Source organism: Haliotis rubra, unplaced genomic scaffold (genome assembly GCF_003918875.1).
Source record: "Haliotis rubra isolate DU_JTF1 unplaced genomic scaffold, ASM391887v1 Scf385, whole genome shotgun sequence".
Lineage (NCBI taxonomy): Eukaryota > Metazoa > Mollusca > Gastropoda > Lepetellida > Haliotidae > Haliotis > Haliotis rubra.
This window is the reverse complement of record NW_025767063.1, coordinates 192,992-210,105: the sequence shown is the minus strand read 5'-3', so window position 1 is coordinate 210,105 and position 17,114 is coordinate 192,992. Positions and strand designations below refer to the sequence as shown.

Genomic DNA, 17,114 nt, shown 5'->3' with positions numbered 1-17,114 from the left:
TGAAAATACCTAAGGCGGGATGGATATCAAGTGCTATTGCATATCAGATGTTCCCGGGGAAATCAAAGGGGGTAAATGATAACTCCCGCGCCTCCCCGTCCCCTATGAGCAAGAATACGTGAATTGAGATTAGATGGGGGTATTAAGTATGGTCACATTGATGACAGGGTCCCCGATGCTGAAATGTGATATCTTGTTGACTGAGGACAAAGTGAAAGGGAGGCGTGTGTACCTTGGAGAAACGTTTGCCTCCTACAGACCCTACAGAATAAATTAAAATAGAAGTCCAGCTGAAGTCTAGAATGACTGGGCAAGTCCAGATTGCCTCAGCTCCTGAAGTTAGAATAGTATTTGGCCCCCTTTGCATTTAATTTAGTTATTTTTGTTGCAGATGTATATTTTTAAATATAGTAACTATATTCTGAGCCTAAATATGAGGAGAACTGTGTTACAAGTATTGCACAGCTGGTGGACACGATGAACACGAGGGGATGAATAGGTGATAGTAAGTGGAAGTCGTGTCAGCGCAAAGAGCACCACCTCCTCCTCCGTCGTCGTCGTCGTCATCATCATCATCATCATCATCATCATCGTGGCAATTACTTGTATCTACTGCGTGGCGATATATTAGCATTATCCTCATCAGATATAATAGAGATGTCATTGTCATTGTAATATCAGATACCTTCACAGAATATGTAAAAATAATTACGCTGTTCAGTCTAGGGTGTTGGCTAGCCAAGTTATTAAAGCGTTTGTTCGTCACGCCGAAGAACCGGGATCGATTTTCCGCATGGGTACTATGTGTGAAGCCTATTTTGGGGTCCTCCGCAGAAATGTTTCTTTCATATTGCTAAAAGCCGCTCACTCACTCACTGTCCAGTCTATTGCCAATTCGCTGCAAACACAGTACATCATGACAAACAGTTATTGCCATCATGATATAACATTGATTTTCAAACTCAGGAATTTCAGAGGCCATCGTTCCATACATATCTGAATATAGATGAAAGTGTCCATAGCGAGGCCATGCATAGTTCCGACCGATCGCCCGTCAACTAATCAGATCGCGTCTTTCCGTCACCGCGGGATAGCGTCGTCATGACGAGCGAACGCTTTGACCACCATGTTTCGCCATCGCCTATCCAAAATGTGCGGACCCGTAAAGATCCGGATTAGAATTGATCTTCAGTAACCCATGCTTGTCCTAAGAGGCGATTAAAGGGATCGGGTGGTCAGGCTCGCTGACTTGGTTGACACATGTCATCGTATCCCAATTACGTAGATCCATGCTCGTGCTGTTGATCACTGGATTGTCTGGTCCAGACTCGATTATTTACAGACCGCCGCCATATACATTTGTATCTGGAATATTGCTGAGTGCGGCATTAAACAACAACCAAACCAAAATGTGCGAAAAATTCCCTGCATCTGTGACCTTGACCGTGTAGACAGGGACAAGAAGAAATATCGACCTGCACAAGAAGAGGCCAGCTGTAAGATTACACTGAAAATAAACAACAAATATTTGCTTTTGTCACAACGGAATGTTTTATTCAGAAATGATATCGAAAACGATATAAATGTAGAGAAGATTGCATACGTCAACATGGCAATCAACAACTCAAGGGACCTACCGGTGTCTCTCACGTGCTGCGTTACGTGAGTGTACAATACACACAAGGTTATAGCCAGTGCGTCATATCTACAGTAGGTCAGACACAGCACAGGTGACGAACAGGTACAGTTCGTTTGGATCAAAAGCGGACCGATGAATTGCAATCTAACTCGAAAACTAATAAACATAAAATACTCTATGAAAGAATTTTTGTCCTAAAAATAAAAAAGTTGTTTAACAAACAATCATTAAAATATTGACACAGTTCACTGTTTGTTACGAGGGGAGGAGTGCAGAGAAAAAGGGACAGCCAGGTGTTCGAGAAGCACGTTCAGAGACAAAGTTATTTATTCATTAACCTGTGCTGTGCCGTCTCTATCCGTTCTCGAACACCTGGCTGTCCCTTTCTCTGCACTCCTCCCTCGTAACAAATAGTGAACTGTGTCAGTATTTTAATGATAGATTGTTAAACAACTTTTTGGTTTTTAGGACAAAAATTCTGCAAAAACCCCACAGAGTGGGTATGATGTTTTGATTATGATCAGCGTTTCATTGAGTATTTTATGTTTATTGGTTTTCGAGTTAGATTGCAATTCATCGGTCCGCTTTTGAGCCAAACGGACTATAAGTGTAGACTCAACTACTATGACAGATAATGAGGTCACTGGAAGTCAAGGTCTTCCTCCATAAACTGGAATCTAATCTGGCAAAGGTAACACCTGATATGTACTTGACCCGGAAACCGTCGAGTAAAGCGGCCCTCGAGATAACATGTGATTGTTATAGCACGAAAATAGTTGCGCTGAATGCTAGCATAAGTATGTGCACTCTTCCTACCTTGACTCAAACCACTTGGAAATCAGTCTATATTTTCCTTCGATACAACCCCAGTGTGTGAGATGCAGAGCTGTGGAAGTTCGGATTTCAATGAGATTTCCATCCGCATCCCCGAATTTCATCCTATTTACAGGAATAAGAGAGACTCGGGTTGGGCGCATATGGGTAAGGGTGTATAAACACTACGACAGCTTATATATGCTGATGGGTAAAAGAAAGTATACATCTATGTATATGTCTAAAATGAAAAGAAATAGTAATTATTACTTGATAGTGTTTCTTACAGCTGTAGGTGATGTTCTGGGCTTATGTTTGCAGTGCTTCGGCGTTCGTTTTCAGCCTAGTAACGTTTTGAAAACGTTCTTTTGTCAAATCCAATTTTCAGCTGTGCTCTTCCTTTGTCCGGCACATAAAGAGCCTCACATATTCCACTTTTCGGTCTTTTCAGACTCTGGGTACCACTGTGTGGTACTGTACTTGGCAATGCAGACTTGTGTAATGTCTGGTCCTAGTGACGGCAGATGAGTACGGGGACGTTACTATGATGTACGACGTAGTCACTGACGCTGCCTAAAAATGTCCGCCGTATCGCCCCCAATCCGCGCGTCCCTGTGATGATGAGCTCCGCCTTCTCATCCTCCGCGACCTGCACGATTACCTCCCCTGGTGTCCCGTACACGCACTTCACCTTCCCGGTAATCTGAAAGGGACATCACTCGTGATGGTAATTCCAATAGAAATGATTGGCTTCCAATACTTCAAATCACACGGGCACCAAAAGGAAGGTTTTATACCCTTAAGCCTTTTAGTAGTCTAAGGGATTTTAATACAGAGAAAACATCCGTAAAACATTGATTTAAACGTGCCAGTTAAAAGTTGGCCCCGACCTTCAGCACTAGGAGCGTTTAATTTCAGCAATTATGTCAGCAATGAAATAGATGGAAAAATACAGTCATGTATATGCGATCTTCTGTTGATATTTGCCGTTAAGGTAGGAGTTGAGCATTGGGCCGTAAGATACCTTGGCCTTTTTCAGCTTCTCTCCGAGTTCAGCTACCATGGACTTGATTCGCGTTGCCTCCTCCGCCAACACGGCTGCCAACTCAGCCTCCACCGTCAGGCTGTCACCCATCATTACTGTTGGATGTAGAACACCATGATTTATCAGATGCATTTCGTGTTACTGCAGTAACAGAGGTCAGGGTCTATATGACAGAGTTACACTTACAGAGGTCAGGGTCCATATCACGTAAATACAGTAACAGAGGACAGGGTCCATATCACGCAAATATAGTAACAGAGGTCAGGGTCCATATCACACAGCTACACTAACAGAGGACAGGGTCCATATCACGCAAATATAATAACAGAGGACAGGGTCCATATCACACAGCTACACTAACAGAGGACAGGGCCCATATCACGCAAATATAGTAACAGAGGTCAGGGTCAATATCACGCAAATATAGTAACAGAGGACAGGGTCCATATCACGCAAATACAGTAACAGAGGACAGGTCCCATATCACGCAAATACAGTAATAGAGGACAGGTTCCATATCACGCAAATATAGAAACAGAGGTCAGGGTCCATATCACACAGCTACACTAACAGAGGACAGGGTCCATATCACGCAAATACAGTAACAGAGGACATGGTCCATATCACACAGCTACAGTAACAGAGGACAGGGTCCATATCACGCAAATACAGTAACAGAGGACATGGTCCATATCACACAGCTACAGTAACAGAGGACGGGGTCCATATCACACAACTACAGTAACAGAGGTCTGGATCCATGTCACACAACTGCACTAACAGAGGACAGGGTCCATATCACACAGTTACACTAACAGAGGACAGGGTCCATATCACACAACTACACTAACAGAGGACAGGGTCCATATCACACAGCTACACTAACAGAGGTCAGGGTCCGTATCACACAGCTACAGTAACAGAGGAAAGGGTGCATATCACGCAAATATAGTAACTGAGGACAGGGTCCATATCACGCAAATATAGTAACAGAAGACAGGGTCCATATCACGCAAATACAGTAACAGAGGACAGGGTCCATATCACGCAAATATAGTCACAGAAGACAGGGTCTATATGACGCAAATACAGTAACAGAGGTCTGGATCCATATCACACAACTACAGTAACAGAGGACAGGGTCCATATCACGCAAATATAGTAACAGAAGACAGGGTCCATATCACACAACTACAGTAACTGAGGACAGGGTCCATATCACGCAAATATAGTAACAGAAGACAGGGTCTATATCACGCAAATACAGTAACAGAGGTCTGGATCCATATCACACAACTACAGTAACAGAGGACAGGGTCCATATCACACAGCTGCAGTAACAGAGGACAGGGTCCATATCACGCAAATACAGTAACAGAGGACATGGTCCATATCACACAGCTACAGTAACAGAGGACAGGGTCCATATCACACAGCTGCAGTAACAGAGGACAGGACTCATCTCTCACAGCCACACCAACAGAAATCAAGGCTTTATCTCGCACTACACTAGGAGAGATTAGGATTCATTATACGCAACTACTCTCACAAAGGCCAGTCCATCTGTCAAAAAACGGCAACGTGATCGTCTCCCTGTTATCTGAGCGGGGTGTCTATGGTAAAGGTACAGCATGATGTATCATTGGGCTAGCGCTACAAAAAAATTGTTCGGACCAGTACAAGCGCGCACGCAAGCACACACCTATACTCATGCCAATAATGGTTATCACCCCTCAGCCTATTAATAAATTTGAAGGGGGTGACAACCATTATAAGCATGGATATATGATATTCCTCCCAAACTGTGAACAAAGCTGTGACTAAATCTCGACATTGACCTGACACTGACCTGATTGAATGGATGCTCTGTGTTCAGGGCAGTGGACAAAAATCACGTGGTCGTGAGGTCTGTAAATCTCTTTGACGTACCCTGGACATAGAAAAAGTTGGTATTAAAAGTACCATGCCATTTTATGTTTCGCTGATTATCATGTGAACGATAATTATGTGCTATTCACAATAAGAGTGGGTGAGTGATTTTAGCAATATTCCAGCAATATTACGACCAGGGACACCAGGAATGGGCTTCTCACATTGTACCCATATTGGGAATCGAACTCGGGTCTTCGGCTTGACGAGTGAACGCTTTAACCACTTGACTACCCCCACCACCCCCATTAAGAGGTAACCAGCACAGTATATACATAAACACAAACCATCATCACATACTTGTATATCATCCCTAAGCTTTATATTATGACATTTCTTTCACCAAAATGAAGAAAATAACTTGATGTTTATACGTAACAAGAAAAGAGAGAAAATGATTTCCTTCTTTCAGAACAAAGAGTAAAAATGTCGCATAATTTGTAATAACGAGACTATGGATGTGAAAAAACAATGGCATTAGCATTGTTTAAGAGTACTGGTTTGTCCTCTTTTTCCATTTGACAGCGGTAGTAAGTATGACTATATTATTTTAACTGATTTTACATCAGTATACCTTACACTCGTAATAGTTGAAATCATCCTTAAAAGAGCAAAATACATTAAGGTTTAAATTTGATGATTACCATTACAGACGCTTAAACGTTTTAACAATACTAGAGCATTACCGACACTGTCTTGCACCCGAACCTAAACAAATTCACATCTGTAGAAGAACTAAACATAAAAAGGCCACCATTCGTGTTCTATCACATGGGAATATATACGTTTTATTCAATTTCAGGGTCTGGATGTTTAAGCGTTCACTGGCCCGGTTTTGACTCAAATAACGGCCAGTCTCTGGTGACCCCGCAATAACATGCCATATTCGGCGTAAAACCACACTCACCCATTTCATTCAATATCAAGCTGTATTGTTGTTTCAACATTATTGATACTCACAATCAAACGCGCGAACGGCGATGTCACTTCCGTCCATTGCAATCAAGACATTTCTGACTTCCGATTTCGCCATGTCTTTGATAGGTACAGTCAGATCCCGAACGTTCTTTACCGACTGGTCAGTTGTCCACCACTTTGCCTGTCCACAGATATCAGCTGGCCCTATGCAGGTTGACCGGGGCTTGGACGTGAGTCCAAAGGTTTACAAGATAGCATCTTATGTAGTGGTTGCTACGCAGTTGTGCTGTAATCAGTCATGACAGACCATCGCTCACATGCGTAACATGACAGATAGCTTAACAGTGGGATTCCTTCTAATCGCATCACTGATGAAGAACGTCATGATAGTGCATCCTGGCATCTTGTGATCGTCCTCAACTGAGCTTTGGCGACCTTGGACTCTAGGCTGACGATCTCATTACTGGCCCTGTCCTAAAAAGGCGATCTACGAAGATCTTAACTCCCATACGCCACATAGACTTACGACAGTTGTAGGATATGGTCACTTTGTGGGACGTGGCCTTTTACTAAATATTCTGTTAGTGATTCAGTGCTTCAAATATATTTTCAATTTTTTAAATTCTGGATTACTTCATACAAATGAAAAAGGCCTGTTTAACAAGAGAGAGACATACCTCGAAGAGGGAAGTTGACCTTTTTAGTTAGATAACAGGTCCCTACTATAGTAATAATATAATTTGCTTTTCACAACGCATTTCATCAGAACACCAGAATATTTGGCGATTCAACTTTTGTGTGTGTAAAACTGAGCCATTGATTTTTTTTCTAATTGCTATTAAAAATGGAAATATCGGACACAATGCAGAGAAATGTGCGTGAGGTAACTTATTATCAATTCGTGTTTTGGAAATATGTAAACACGTGACTTCCATCTCCGTAGAATGGGAGTTTCTCCATCAGTGAAGATTAGAGCTGTAAAACCAGGGCCGTAGTTAACTTTATTTAGGGGGCTGGGGTGGGTGGGGTGTGGCACTATCACCGTTAAAGGAGTGTTATATCAATACTTGGATGCATAAAAAGTAATCTGTACCAAAGATCCTTTCGGTACAGATCCTTATACCGCTTTCAAGCAAGAAGGAAATACTACATCACTGTATTGATACATCTGATAGATATAATAACCCGACAAAAAGGAACCGGATTTCCTCTAAAAACGCCGGGCCTCGAATAAGCGCCGGGTCTCTAATAAGCGATTGGTACGTCTCTATGAATGTATTCTCCATTGATCCAAAAATATATTTAGTAAGGCATGGCCCTTAACTTTGACATACAGCTCACTAACAGTTACTTACGGTACACCCATTAAGCGCAATAAGCGCCGGGCCTCTAACAAGAGCCGGGTCTGGATGTCCGTTGAAAAAAATACTTATTAGAGGAAATACGGTATGGCCGAAAGGGATTAACAGTAACGACGAATATGAATGTTATTGGTGATACGATAACAACTGTAGGAGGCCAATTGTACGTGATCTGATACAAATTGCTGATCAGATGAAGCAGAGACTACAGCGCGAGTGCTCTGATGGTAATCTGGTCATTGGTAACCGATGAGATATTCTTGATCTCTATTAATGGAGGGCTTTTGATTGAAATCTTCTTCGGACAGTCTTCCTTGGGTGAAGTCATGGAGATTGGTAATAAGATTTGTAAATTGTCCAACGTGATGCTGTGGTTTGGGAGGTTGATGATGTCAGAAATGGCTGATTTTCGGTCTGATTTGGTGGTGACAATTACGTGTTCTTTTCTTACATATATGAACGGATTGCCAACAATCGGTTACCTGGTTTATATCGTGACATCTGTACCCCGGATGGATCATTGGATCATTGCTCAGAGTATCAATCACTGGATTGACTGGTCCGGATTCGAATATTTATCACGCGGCCGTCATGAAGCTGGAATATTGCTGGGACGTAGAAAAATACCCCAAACCCAAATCAAACTGACATGCCAATTTCTAAAACAAACACTTATTGTGTCACAGCTGAATCCAGATAATTCATTAGCGGAGGTGAACAATCTATGAGGGAACATAGATATATATGTCTGTAATCACTGAGAAGTGATGCAAGGGAGGTAACTCTAAACGCTTATTTGCATTGTCGTTCAAAAGGGGTATTGAGTAAAGCGGTCTTAATGCATTGAAACGGAAACGGGAACTGAACTGATTAGTTAACACCTGATTTATCTGTGATTTATTCAGTTGTATGTTATTCTGTATGTATGTAGAAGTTTTTCGTGAAAATTAGCCGTTTCTTCACAATCGGTGGGTTTGTTGAAAACAGACTTCTTTGAGTGGCATTTTAGAAGCTGAGAAGTACCTTCTTTGAGCGGCATTTTAGAAGCTGAGAAGTACCATATAGGACAAAAGAAGTTGTTATCCATAAAGTTTGTCCTATATTAATCTTATCACCATGGGAAAGTAATATGTAAGTGTGACAATCCAGTGATTGATATCACGAGCCTCGATTTACGCAGTTCAGATACGAGCGAGTCAGATTTAGGAAGGTTTACAGCTCCATACCCTGTACTACTGTGTGTTCTTTCTTCTAACTGTGTACAAGTGTGCCGTAAAATAAATAAATAAATAAATAAATTTCATTACGACACGAATTTGCATATTTTTCAGCAATATTTCACAGTTTCAGGGTTGAATCGAGTCAGGACCAGACAATCCAACATGAGCATCGTTCTCTGCAATTGGGATACGATGACATGTGACCACCCGATCCCGTTAGTCGCTTCTTACACTTATTCGTGGTGCTGTGTGGTCCTGTGAATAGTGCCCATGTCACATATCAGCTGAAGTGATCAACGCTGGTCCTTGGATGGGTGACCGCATTTGGCAGCTTGATTTCCTGAGAGTTTCGAGGCTTCAGTCCTGTCCTACACGTGACCATGTGGTCTAACCTTAGGCAAGTGAGTTTGTTTATCAGCGGTGAATGGGTACCCGGTGGGATAAGTCATGTGACTGTTAAGCTTCTAGCGCCTCACAGGCAATTTGGGTTATCCGGGGTAATAATGTATTAGCGCCTTGAGCAAGCACAGGTGCGTGGAAACAGGAGCTATATAAATGGTCATTGTTAAAATATATTATGTATCTTACAACAAGTATCAAAGCACTTTGGCGGGGCGGGATATGGGTTTTATCAGGGAATATAGACATGTTTGTATATTCTCTGATAAAACCCATATCCCGCCTATGATACAAGTTTGGGTTGATTTGAAGATCAATTCTAACCCGGATCTGCATGGGTGTCTCTGAGTTCATTACAACAGTACCAACTTCAGACAAAACAATATTCATCTTTCACACAACGTTTACATGCAGGACGTGTGCCTAATTTAAATATAACTCAGTTCCAAATGATTTCCCTTCCGTTTTACCAATCCGACTGTGATCCTGTCTAGTAATCCTGTTACGATGTTTCTTGATTACAGATAGACATTTTTGAATCTGTAACAAACTTTGAATCTCTTTAAATAGACTGTCAATAGAATATTGACATGGGAATGCAAATAGAAATATTGTTCAAGGTGCTGTATATATCAACGTCTTGAGATAACCTCACAAAACGAAATCCGTGAGAGAATAACAACGATCGCAAATATAAGTGATGAAAGTGAATAAACATCGTGTATATTTGACCCGTCTCTGATTACTTTCCAACAAAGTATCTGCGTTTTCCATTTTAAATATTCAATCAGTCATTACCTGACCAGTTGTTCATCGGCAACCGATCTTGTGTTGGTGAAGCAAAATATCTGGAATCTATTATACATCTCACATGTATTTAAAGCTTATGCACCTAAAGAAACCCATTATCACTTGCTCCAGTGCGAAGCAGCGGTAAAATCTCTCACCTTTTGTTCGGGAACGCCGTCAATCTGTCGAATTTTCATTATGTACTTTCACAAGCCCTTTAATGCGCACATTAATTTAACAAAATGGTGATGACCTAGGCCAGGGAAGGAAACGCGTCTGATAGTATCTGTTCACTTGTACAGCTGATGGATATGCATTGTGTACAAAAGCGCACGACCCGCCCACACTACAAGCATCTGTCCATAAAAACTGCCAGTGGAATGAACTAATAGAGCAGTGACATGTTACCGCGTTTTGATCTTGGGTCTTATGGTGTTTTATTGTTTGCTGTTTTCAGCAATATGTGCCGGTCTGTAAATAACAGAAAGTGGACTAAACAACCCAGTGATTGACGTCATGAGCATCAATCTACGCCAATAGGATACTATAACATGAGTCAACCAGGACAACGAGTCTGGGTCCCGTTCCCATTAACCGCTTCTGACACGAGCACGGGTTGCTGAAGATCAGTACAAACCGGATCTTCACGGGTCTTTTAAGTCCCTTGGGGCGGTGGGGTAGCCTAATGGTTAAAGCGTTCGCTCGTCACGCCGAAGACCCACATGGGCAAAATGTGTGAAGCCCATTTCTGGTGTCCCCCGCCGTGATATTGCTGGAATATTGCTAAAAGCGGCGTAAACTCAAACTCACTCACTCATTCTAAGTCACTTAAAACCTATTCTTCATCAGAACTGGTGATCAGAAACAGGATTGTTATCAGGATCATACTGAAAGTGGAATCATATATTGCACTACTGTTTCTTGTGTCACGCCGAAGACCCGGGTTCGAATCCCAACATGGGTACATTGTGTGAAGCTCATTTCTGGTGTCCCCCGCCGTGATATTGCTGGAATATTGCTAAAAGCGGCGTAAAACCAAACTCACTCACTCACTCACTCACTCACTCACTGTTTCTTGTGAGATTCTCTAAAGCATGTCCAGCAAATGGATGCCTTAATGGCCTAGAAAATGTGGTGCAGTTCTGGCGACCAAATGGGATGTGATTTTTCACAATCAGGAATGATTTAGCTTTGATTTAAAGCCGGTTGTCATCAGCTACCGTGCAGGACCATTTTAAGGTGCCACAGGTCATTTCAGTTATGATATAATTTTAACCGATAATGGATGGTTGAATTTTGAATTAATAATTCTGGTTGGGATTGACCGATTTTCATCAAAAGAGTGAGGTTTTGAATGCTCAGATCATGATTTAAAATTGCGGACAATAGTATTATATGTATGCTCATCGCAAAAATATCTTGGCTAGGTCAAAGTTTAATTTTAATAGAAAGTTCATTTGATGAGAAAGATATGAGTTAAACTTTACAAATTAAAGGTACTTTTACCAAAATGATGTTTGTCTAATTCAGCCATATCATTTGAGGATCATATATACGTTTCATTGTCACTGTATGCATGAAAAAACATTACAAGGAAACAAAAGTTGGATTTGTATTTAGATCAGCAAAATATTCGATAATTTCAGGTCCACGCTGAATAAAGTTTCAACCATACCAAATATGTCGAAGATACAGGGACTATCATACGATTTCCGTTTATTGACAGTCTGGCAGAAACAACATTTCAGCTGATGTCAGAGGGAGATATGTTTTGATAAGTGTACTTACAATGTACTTGCATTAGCATTTCCATACTCCATAAAATCAAGTTTCACCAACATAATAATGCTAATTAATAGATCGCACAAGCACATCGTACATATAATGTACTTGGATGAGCCTTTCCATATTCCGAAAAATCAGGGTTCAGGGATAAGGAGAACAAGATATCAAGAAGAAACCCATCTTCATTTGAAGTGTGCTCGTGGTAAAGGTTAGCACATTTTGCCCTACCTTTAGTACCCGTTACAGTCACACGCAACATCACGACACCTGAAAAAACCGGGGGCTTAAGGTACAAACGAAAAATAAGTCACGCTACTTCTGTGTTAGGAAGAAAATAATCGATTTATCCTGCTTCGATGGATTTCATCTTGAATAGCCCCAGTCCATACAAATGCTTCAAGAAAAAAACAAACAAACACACGAAGAAAACCCAAACAAATGCCATAGAAAGGCCACACAGCGTGCAAAGTTGAATATTGGATCTTACGACAGTTGTCAAGTCAGGTCAAGTCAAGTCAATTCAAAGATATTTATTGTACTTAAGGCCTCGGCCCATATACAAGTAATACAAGTATATATAACATGTTAAAGACATTTCACAAAGAAATTACAGTTCAGATAAGGACAACAGCATGTTTTACATAAAGCGAAAGATTACGTATTACATTAGAGGATAGAATGGAAGCAAAGGCAGATGAAGGATATTTTAACAGGTAATTATTTGCGATATATTTTTTTCTTAAATCAGCATAATGTGGGCATACAAAAGCGAAGTGAATTTCATCTTCTATAGCCGAGTTACATAATGGACATATCCTTAAACGTCTCTCTATTGAAAATCGTCTGCCCTTATTTACTGATAAGTCTAACAAGCCCAATCGAAATTTGACAAGTGTGCGTCTGATATTTCTAGATGTCAATACAGATAGATATAGTTCTGGTTGAATTAAGCTCTTATGTGATCTATACAACTGGTATCTTGAACTTTTGTCTAGACAGGAATGCCATTCTTGATAATACATGCTAACAGATTGTTCTCGAAATTGCTTGAGAAATAGATTAATATTACCAACTGTTTGATTTAGCCACACAAATCCAAAGCCATGAGAAAATAAAAGAGTTCTAATATGAGACGCCCATGTTGTCTTACCCCTATCATCTAAATGTACAAGCATGTTCTAAGCTAGTTTGGGGATTCTTTGTTCGTGCAGTCCAAGGATCTTTAACCAATATTTTAAACATCTGATTTGTGAATTTATATATATCGGATATCTGCCACATTCTCCATAAACCATACACGTTGGTGCTGCTTGCGCTACATTTAAAAATATTTTACATGCTAACAGGTGTAGTTTCTCGAGACATTCATGACGTTGAAATCCCCAAATTTCAGACCCATAAAGCATAATCGGTTGAATTTGTGCATCAAACAATTTAAAATATATTTTCGGGGTTAAAATTCCAAAATTCTGGGAAACTGACATAACATTAATAAGAGCCTTCTTAGCACGTGATTTCAGGTCTATAACACTCTTTAACACTCATGGTATGGGAAAACAATAGTCCGAGATAGGTATACTGATTAACAATAGATAAATGTTTGCAATTCAAAAATCATTTTTCTTTAGTGGCCACAGGCCCACCTCTTCTAAAGATAACAATGTTTGTTTTTTCAAAATTAACAAATAATTTCCATTCATTTGTATAACGTTCCAAAATATTCAGTTGGTTTTGTAGACCGGCGATAGTATCTGACACTAAAATTACATCATTGGCAAAAAGGAGGATAAAAAATTCGATCATATCTGGAAACATTTGCACACCATGTTTACCTGAATTAGTAATATCATAATACAGTACGCTTATAAAGAAGGAAAACAATATAGGCCTTAAAATACACCCTTGCCAAACTCCCATGGGACAGTCGAAAGAATCGGTGACATCATCACCACAACTAACACATGATTTAATATTCAAGTACATAGATTTTAAAATAGAATACATTTTCCCTTGTAAACCAGACTTTCGTAAGCAGTGCCATAATTTACAACGATCCACTGAGTCAAAATCTTTCTTAAAGTCAACAAATGCTACATAAAGTTTGTGTTTATTACGCGATAGACACTTTGTATTATTGCATATAGTGTAAAGATATGGTCAGTAGTTGAATAATCTTTTCTAAAAGCCGCCTGACATTGAGGAATTAAGTTTCTTAGATTTGACCAGTTTGACTGACTGACTGACTGAGTTTGGTTTTACGCCGCTTTTAGCAATATTCCAGCAACATCACGGCGGGGGACACCAGAAATGGGCTTCACACATTGTACCCATGTGGGGATTCGAACCCGGGTCTTCGGCATGACGAGCCAACGCTTTAACCATTAGGCTACCCCACCGCCCCTGACCAGTTTGAGATTCTGTTGTTTAAAACAGTTGTAAATATTTTCCCAATAACACTCATTAAAGATATGCCTCTATAATTATATGGATGAGCAATGAGGTAGAAATCCAGAAATATAAGGATGATCTTGGAAAACCAACAGCATATCCGGGGCATGTTTCAATCCATAATTACAGGATACTGGCACGTTATGCAAATCGTCACTGAAAATAGGAAATTTTGATAGAAATAGAAATCTCTGCTTTTACTGAATTAACCCCAGTGAGCACGGAGATTCAGAACCAGTGGGAGTCTAGACTGGTTTCATTTTGGACTATTGCATTGCAGAAAGGGTTGGGCGGAAAGTTTGGAGTATGAGACGGACAACTGGCATGTCTAAGGTCCCATCGATACAGACGGAATGTGGTTCTTATAAGAAGGGAAATGCATTAAAAAACATAATCTCCTGGTTAAAAATATTCGTATTTTGGAAAATAAATATATAGATCTGGGCAAGCAGAAGACGTCCTTCATTTGAAACACACTCTGCTGATCACAGCTGGTGGCTTCCTTATGTCTGTTGGAACAATGCAGTTGACTACAGCTGACTTGATAGTTTACATCTGGGCGAGGTCTGTCAATATTTTAGGATTGACGTTGTATTGTTGACGTTCATCAGCTGATAAAGATAGTGATTCACGTGAACCAGTTCCATGATGCGGTAACTATTGGCAATGTATTAACTCTCTGCTTGACTGACAACATAGTCAGGCGAGATATGAACAGCAGTTGGTCTTACAGTATCCATCTAGGCGAGGTCACCCACTACTGTCAATATGTATATACGAGTTCAAGGTTTTCCGCGCAAAATCTGATTCTAAAGCATCTTACTCGTCTGCCAACATCTATATCTGTGCCTGTATTGAATAGCTGATAGCGATTAAACCTAACCTGTCGATTCCCTCTATAAGGTACGTCTTATGCAGAGACCAAAACTTTGATATTCGCGACATGCATTGTGTTGTCTTTGATAGCATTTGGGATGACCTGCAATATGAGACTGACTATGCATATATTCATTAACCATTCTCACAGGTTCACAAATAGGTTGAATCTGTAAAACAATGTGGGTCAAAACTGATTTTCAGCAACCCATGCAGTTGGAAGAGGGACCTTATATGATCGGGTGGTCGTTCTCACTTACTGTTTTGATACATGCCATTGTATCCCACTTGTGAAGATAGTCGCTCACAGTGTCATAACCATGTGTAACCTTTTTTGTGTTATATCAATAGATGTTACTAACACTGAGGCTTGCATATTTTTATGAACGTTATAGTAGGAGCAAACTTTTCATTTGAATACTATCAAGGAATATCTTTGTGTTGTCCATAAAAGTAGGCACTTTGTTTTGTATTTAAAGCAATACGTAATGGATCTTCATAAAATATTCCTCTGTGATAAAATTGCGATGCAAGTGTTGACTAAATCGTCCCCGCGGACCTTCAGCTTCGTATCTGTGCATGTAAAAGTCAATGTACAGTAAGGTGTAGCTGTAAGAGGTTGACCCTGTTGTGTACTTCAGCATGTGGATATGGACCTGAAACATGTTCCCGTGATCTTGACATTATTGACATTGACTAACATGTCAGCTGGGAATACACCATGACTATTAAGAACAATAGATACGAATTGATATGAAGGAAATGTTGCTTGCATTATGATGACATTACTGACTCATCATTCTTTGATGACCAAAGAAAGACATATGGAATAATAGAATTGTACATTAAAGAACTTTCCGTTATGTTATGTGATTTTAATGATAGTCCAACAGTATATTCGACATATTTGGTACCGTTGATACTATGTAAAACATGGAGCTGTTATTGCTGAACAAACTTTATGTAATATTTTGCTGATCTAAATACAAAGTGCCAACTTTTGTTTCCTTGTAATGGTTTTTCATGCATTCAGTGCCAATCAAACGTATATATAATCTTCAAATGATATGGCTGAATTAGAAAAAACATAGTTTTGGTAAACTTGCGTTTAATTTGTAAATTTTAACCCATATCTTTCTCATCAAATGCCTTTACTATTAAAACTGACATTTGACCTTACCAAAATATTTTTGCGATAAGCATATATATAATATTATTGTACAAAATTTTAAATCATGATTTGCGCATTCCAAAACTACTAATTTGATGAAAATCGGTCAGTCCAATCAGAGTTATTAAATCATAACATCCAGTTATCGGTTAAATATTACCATTACTGAAATGGCATGTTGCACCTTAAAAGAGGCCCTGCACGGTAGTCAAGCACGGTAGCTGATAACAACCGGCTTTAAATCAACGTACATCATCATTCTTGATTGTGAAAAATCACATCCCATTCGGTCACCAGAACTTCATCTTACTAGACCATAACGCCTGCAGCAGTTCATGGTCAGACAACACTGAAATCTTTAAAGGTCCAAAAGTTATGCGCATTCTGTACCACCGATTAAGGGAGTACACATGCTGGCAAACCGATGTCCGATTTAACCACACCAACTTTCAAAACAAGCAATTAGTTAAACACATACATATTTACAATTTATGACATCTCAAAATGGCTGTATGTCCTTAACCATCCCTTATACCTTATCTTGAGATTTGTATGGCTCTCCAACGAACTACCCTGCGTCGAAATCGATGTAAACGTTATTAAGTGTGTGTCTTTTTCCATCTCACCAGGAAGTTGTCTCCTACAGCGCCAACCGATGAGTTCTTGGTGGCTTTTGCCATTTTCGATTTTTTCACGTAAGTTGCCAGGCCTCGTTAAACCT

The 17,114-nt window shown here is 40.1% G+C and overlaps 1 protein-coding gene across 1 annotated transcript; it reads right to left on the bottom strand.

The window, feature by feature from the left end:
* Nucleotides 1-2,493: 2,493 nt before the first annotated feature.
* LOC124286511 (universal stress protein in QAH/OAS sulfhydrylase 3'region-like) lies at nucleotides 2,494-6,670 on the bottom strand. Its single transcript, XM_046722884.1, has 4 exons — nucleotides 6,387-6,670; nucleotides 5,347-5,427; nucleotides 3,477-3,592; nucleotides 2,494-3,155 (listed from the first exon to the last, which is right to left on the bottom strand). The coding sequence occupies exons 1-4, from the start codon at nucleotides 6,457-6,459 to the stop codon at nucleotides 2,964-2,966; spliced, it is 462 nt and encodes a 153-aa protein (XP_046578840.1). The 5' UTR covers nucleotides 6,460-6,670; the 3' UTR covers nucleotides 2,494-2,963.
* Between the last annotated feature and the right edge of the window lie 10,444 nt (nucleotides 6,671-17,114).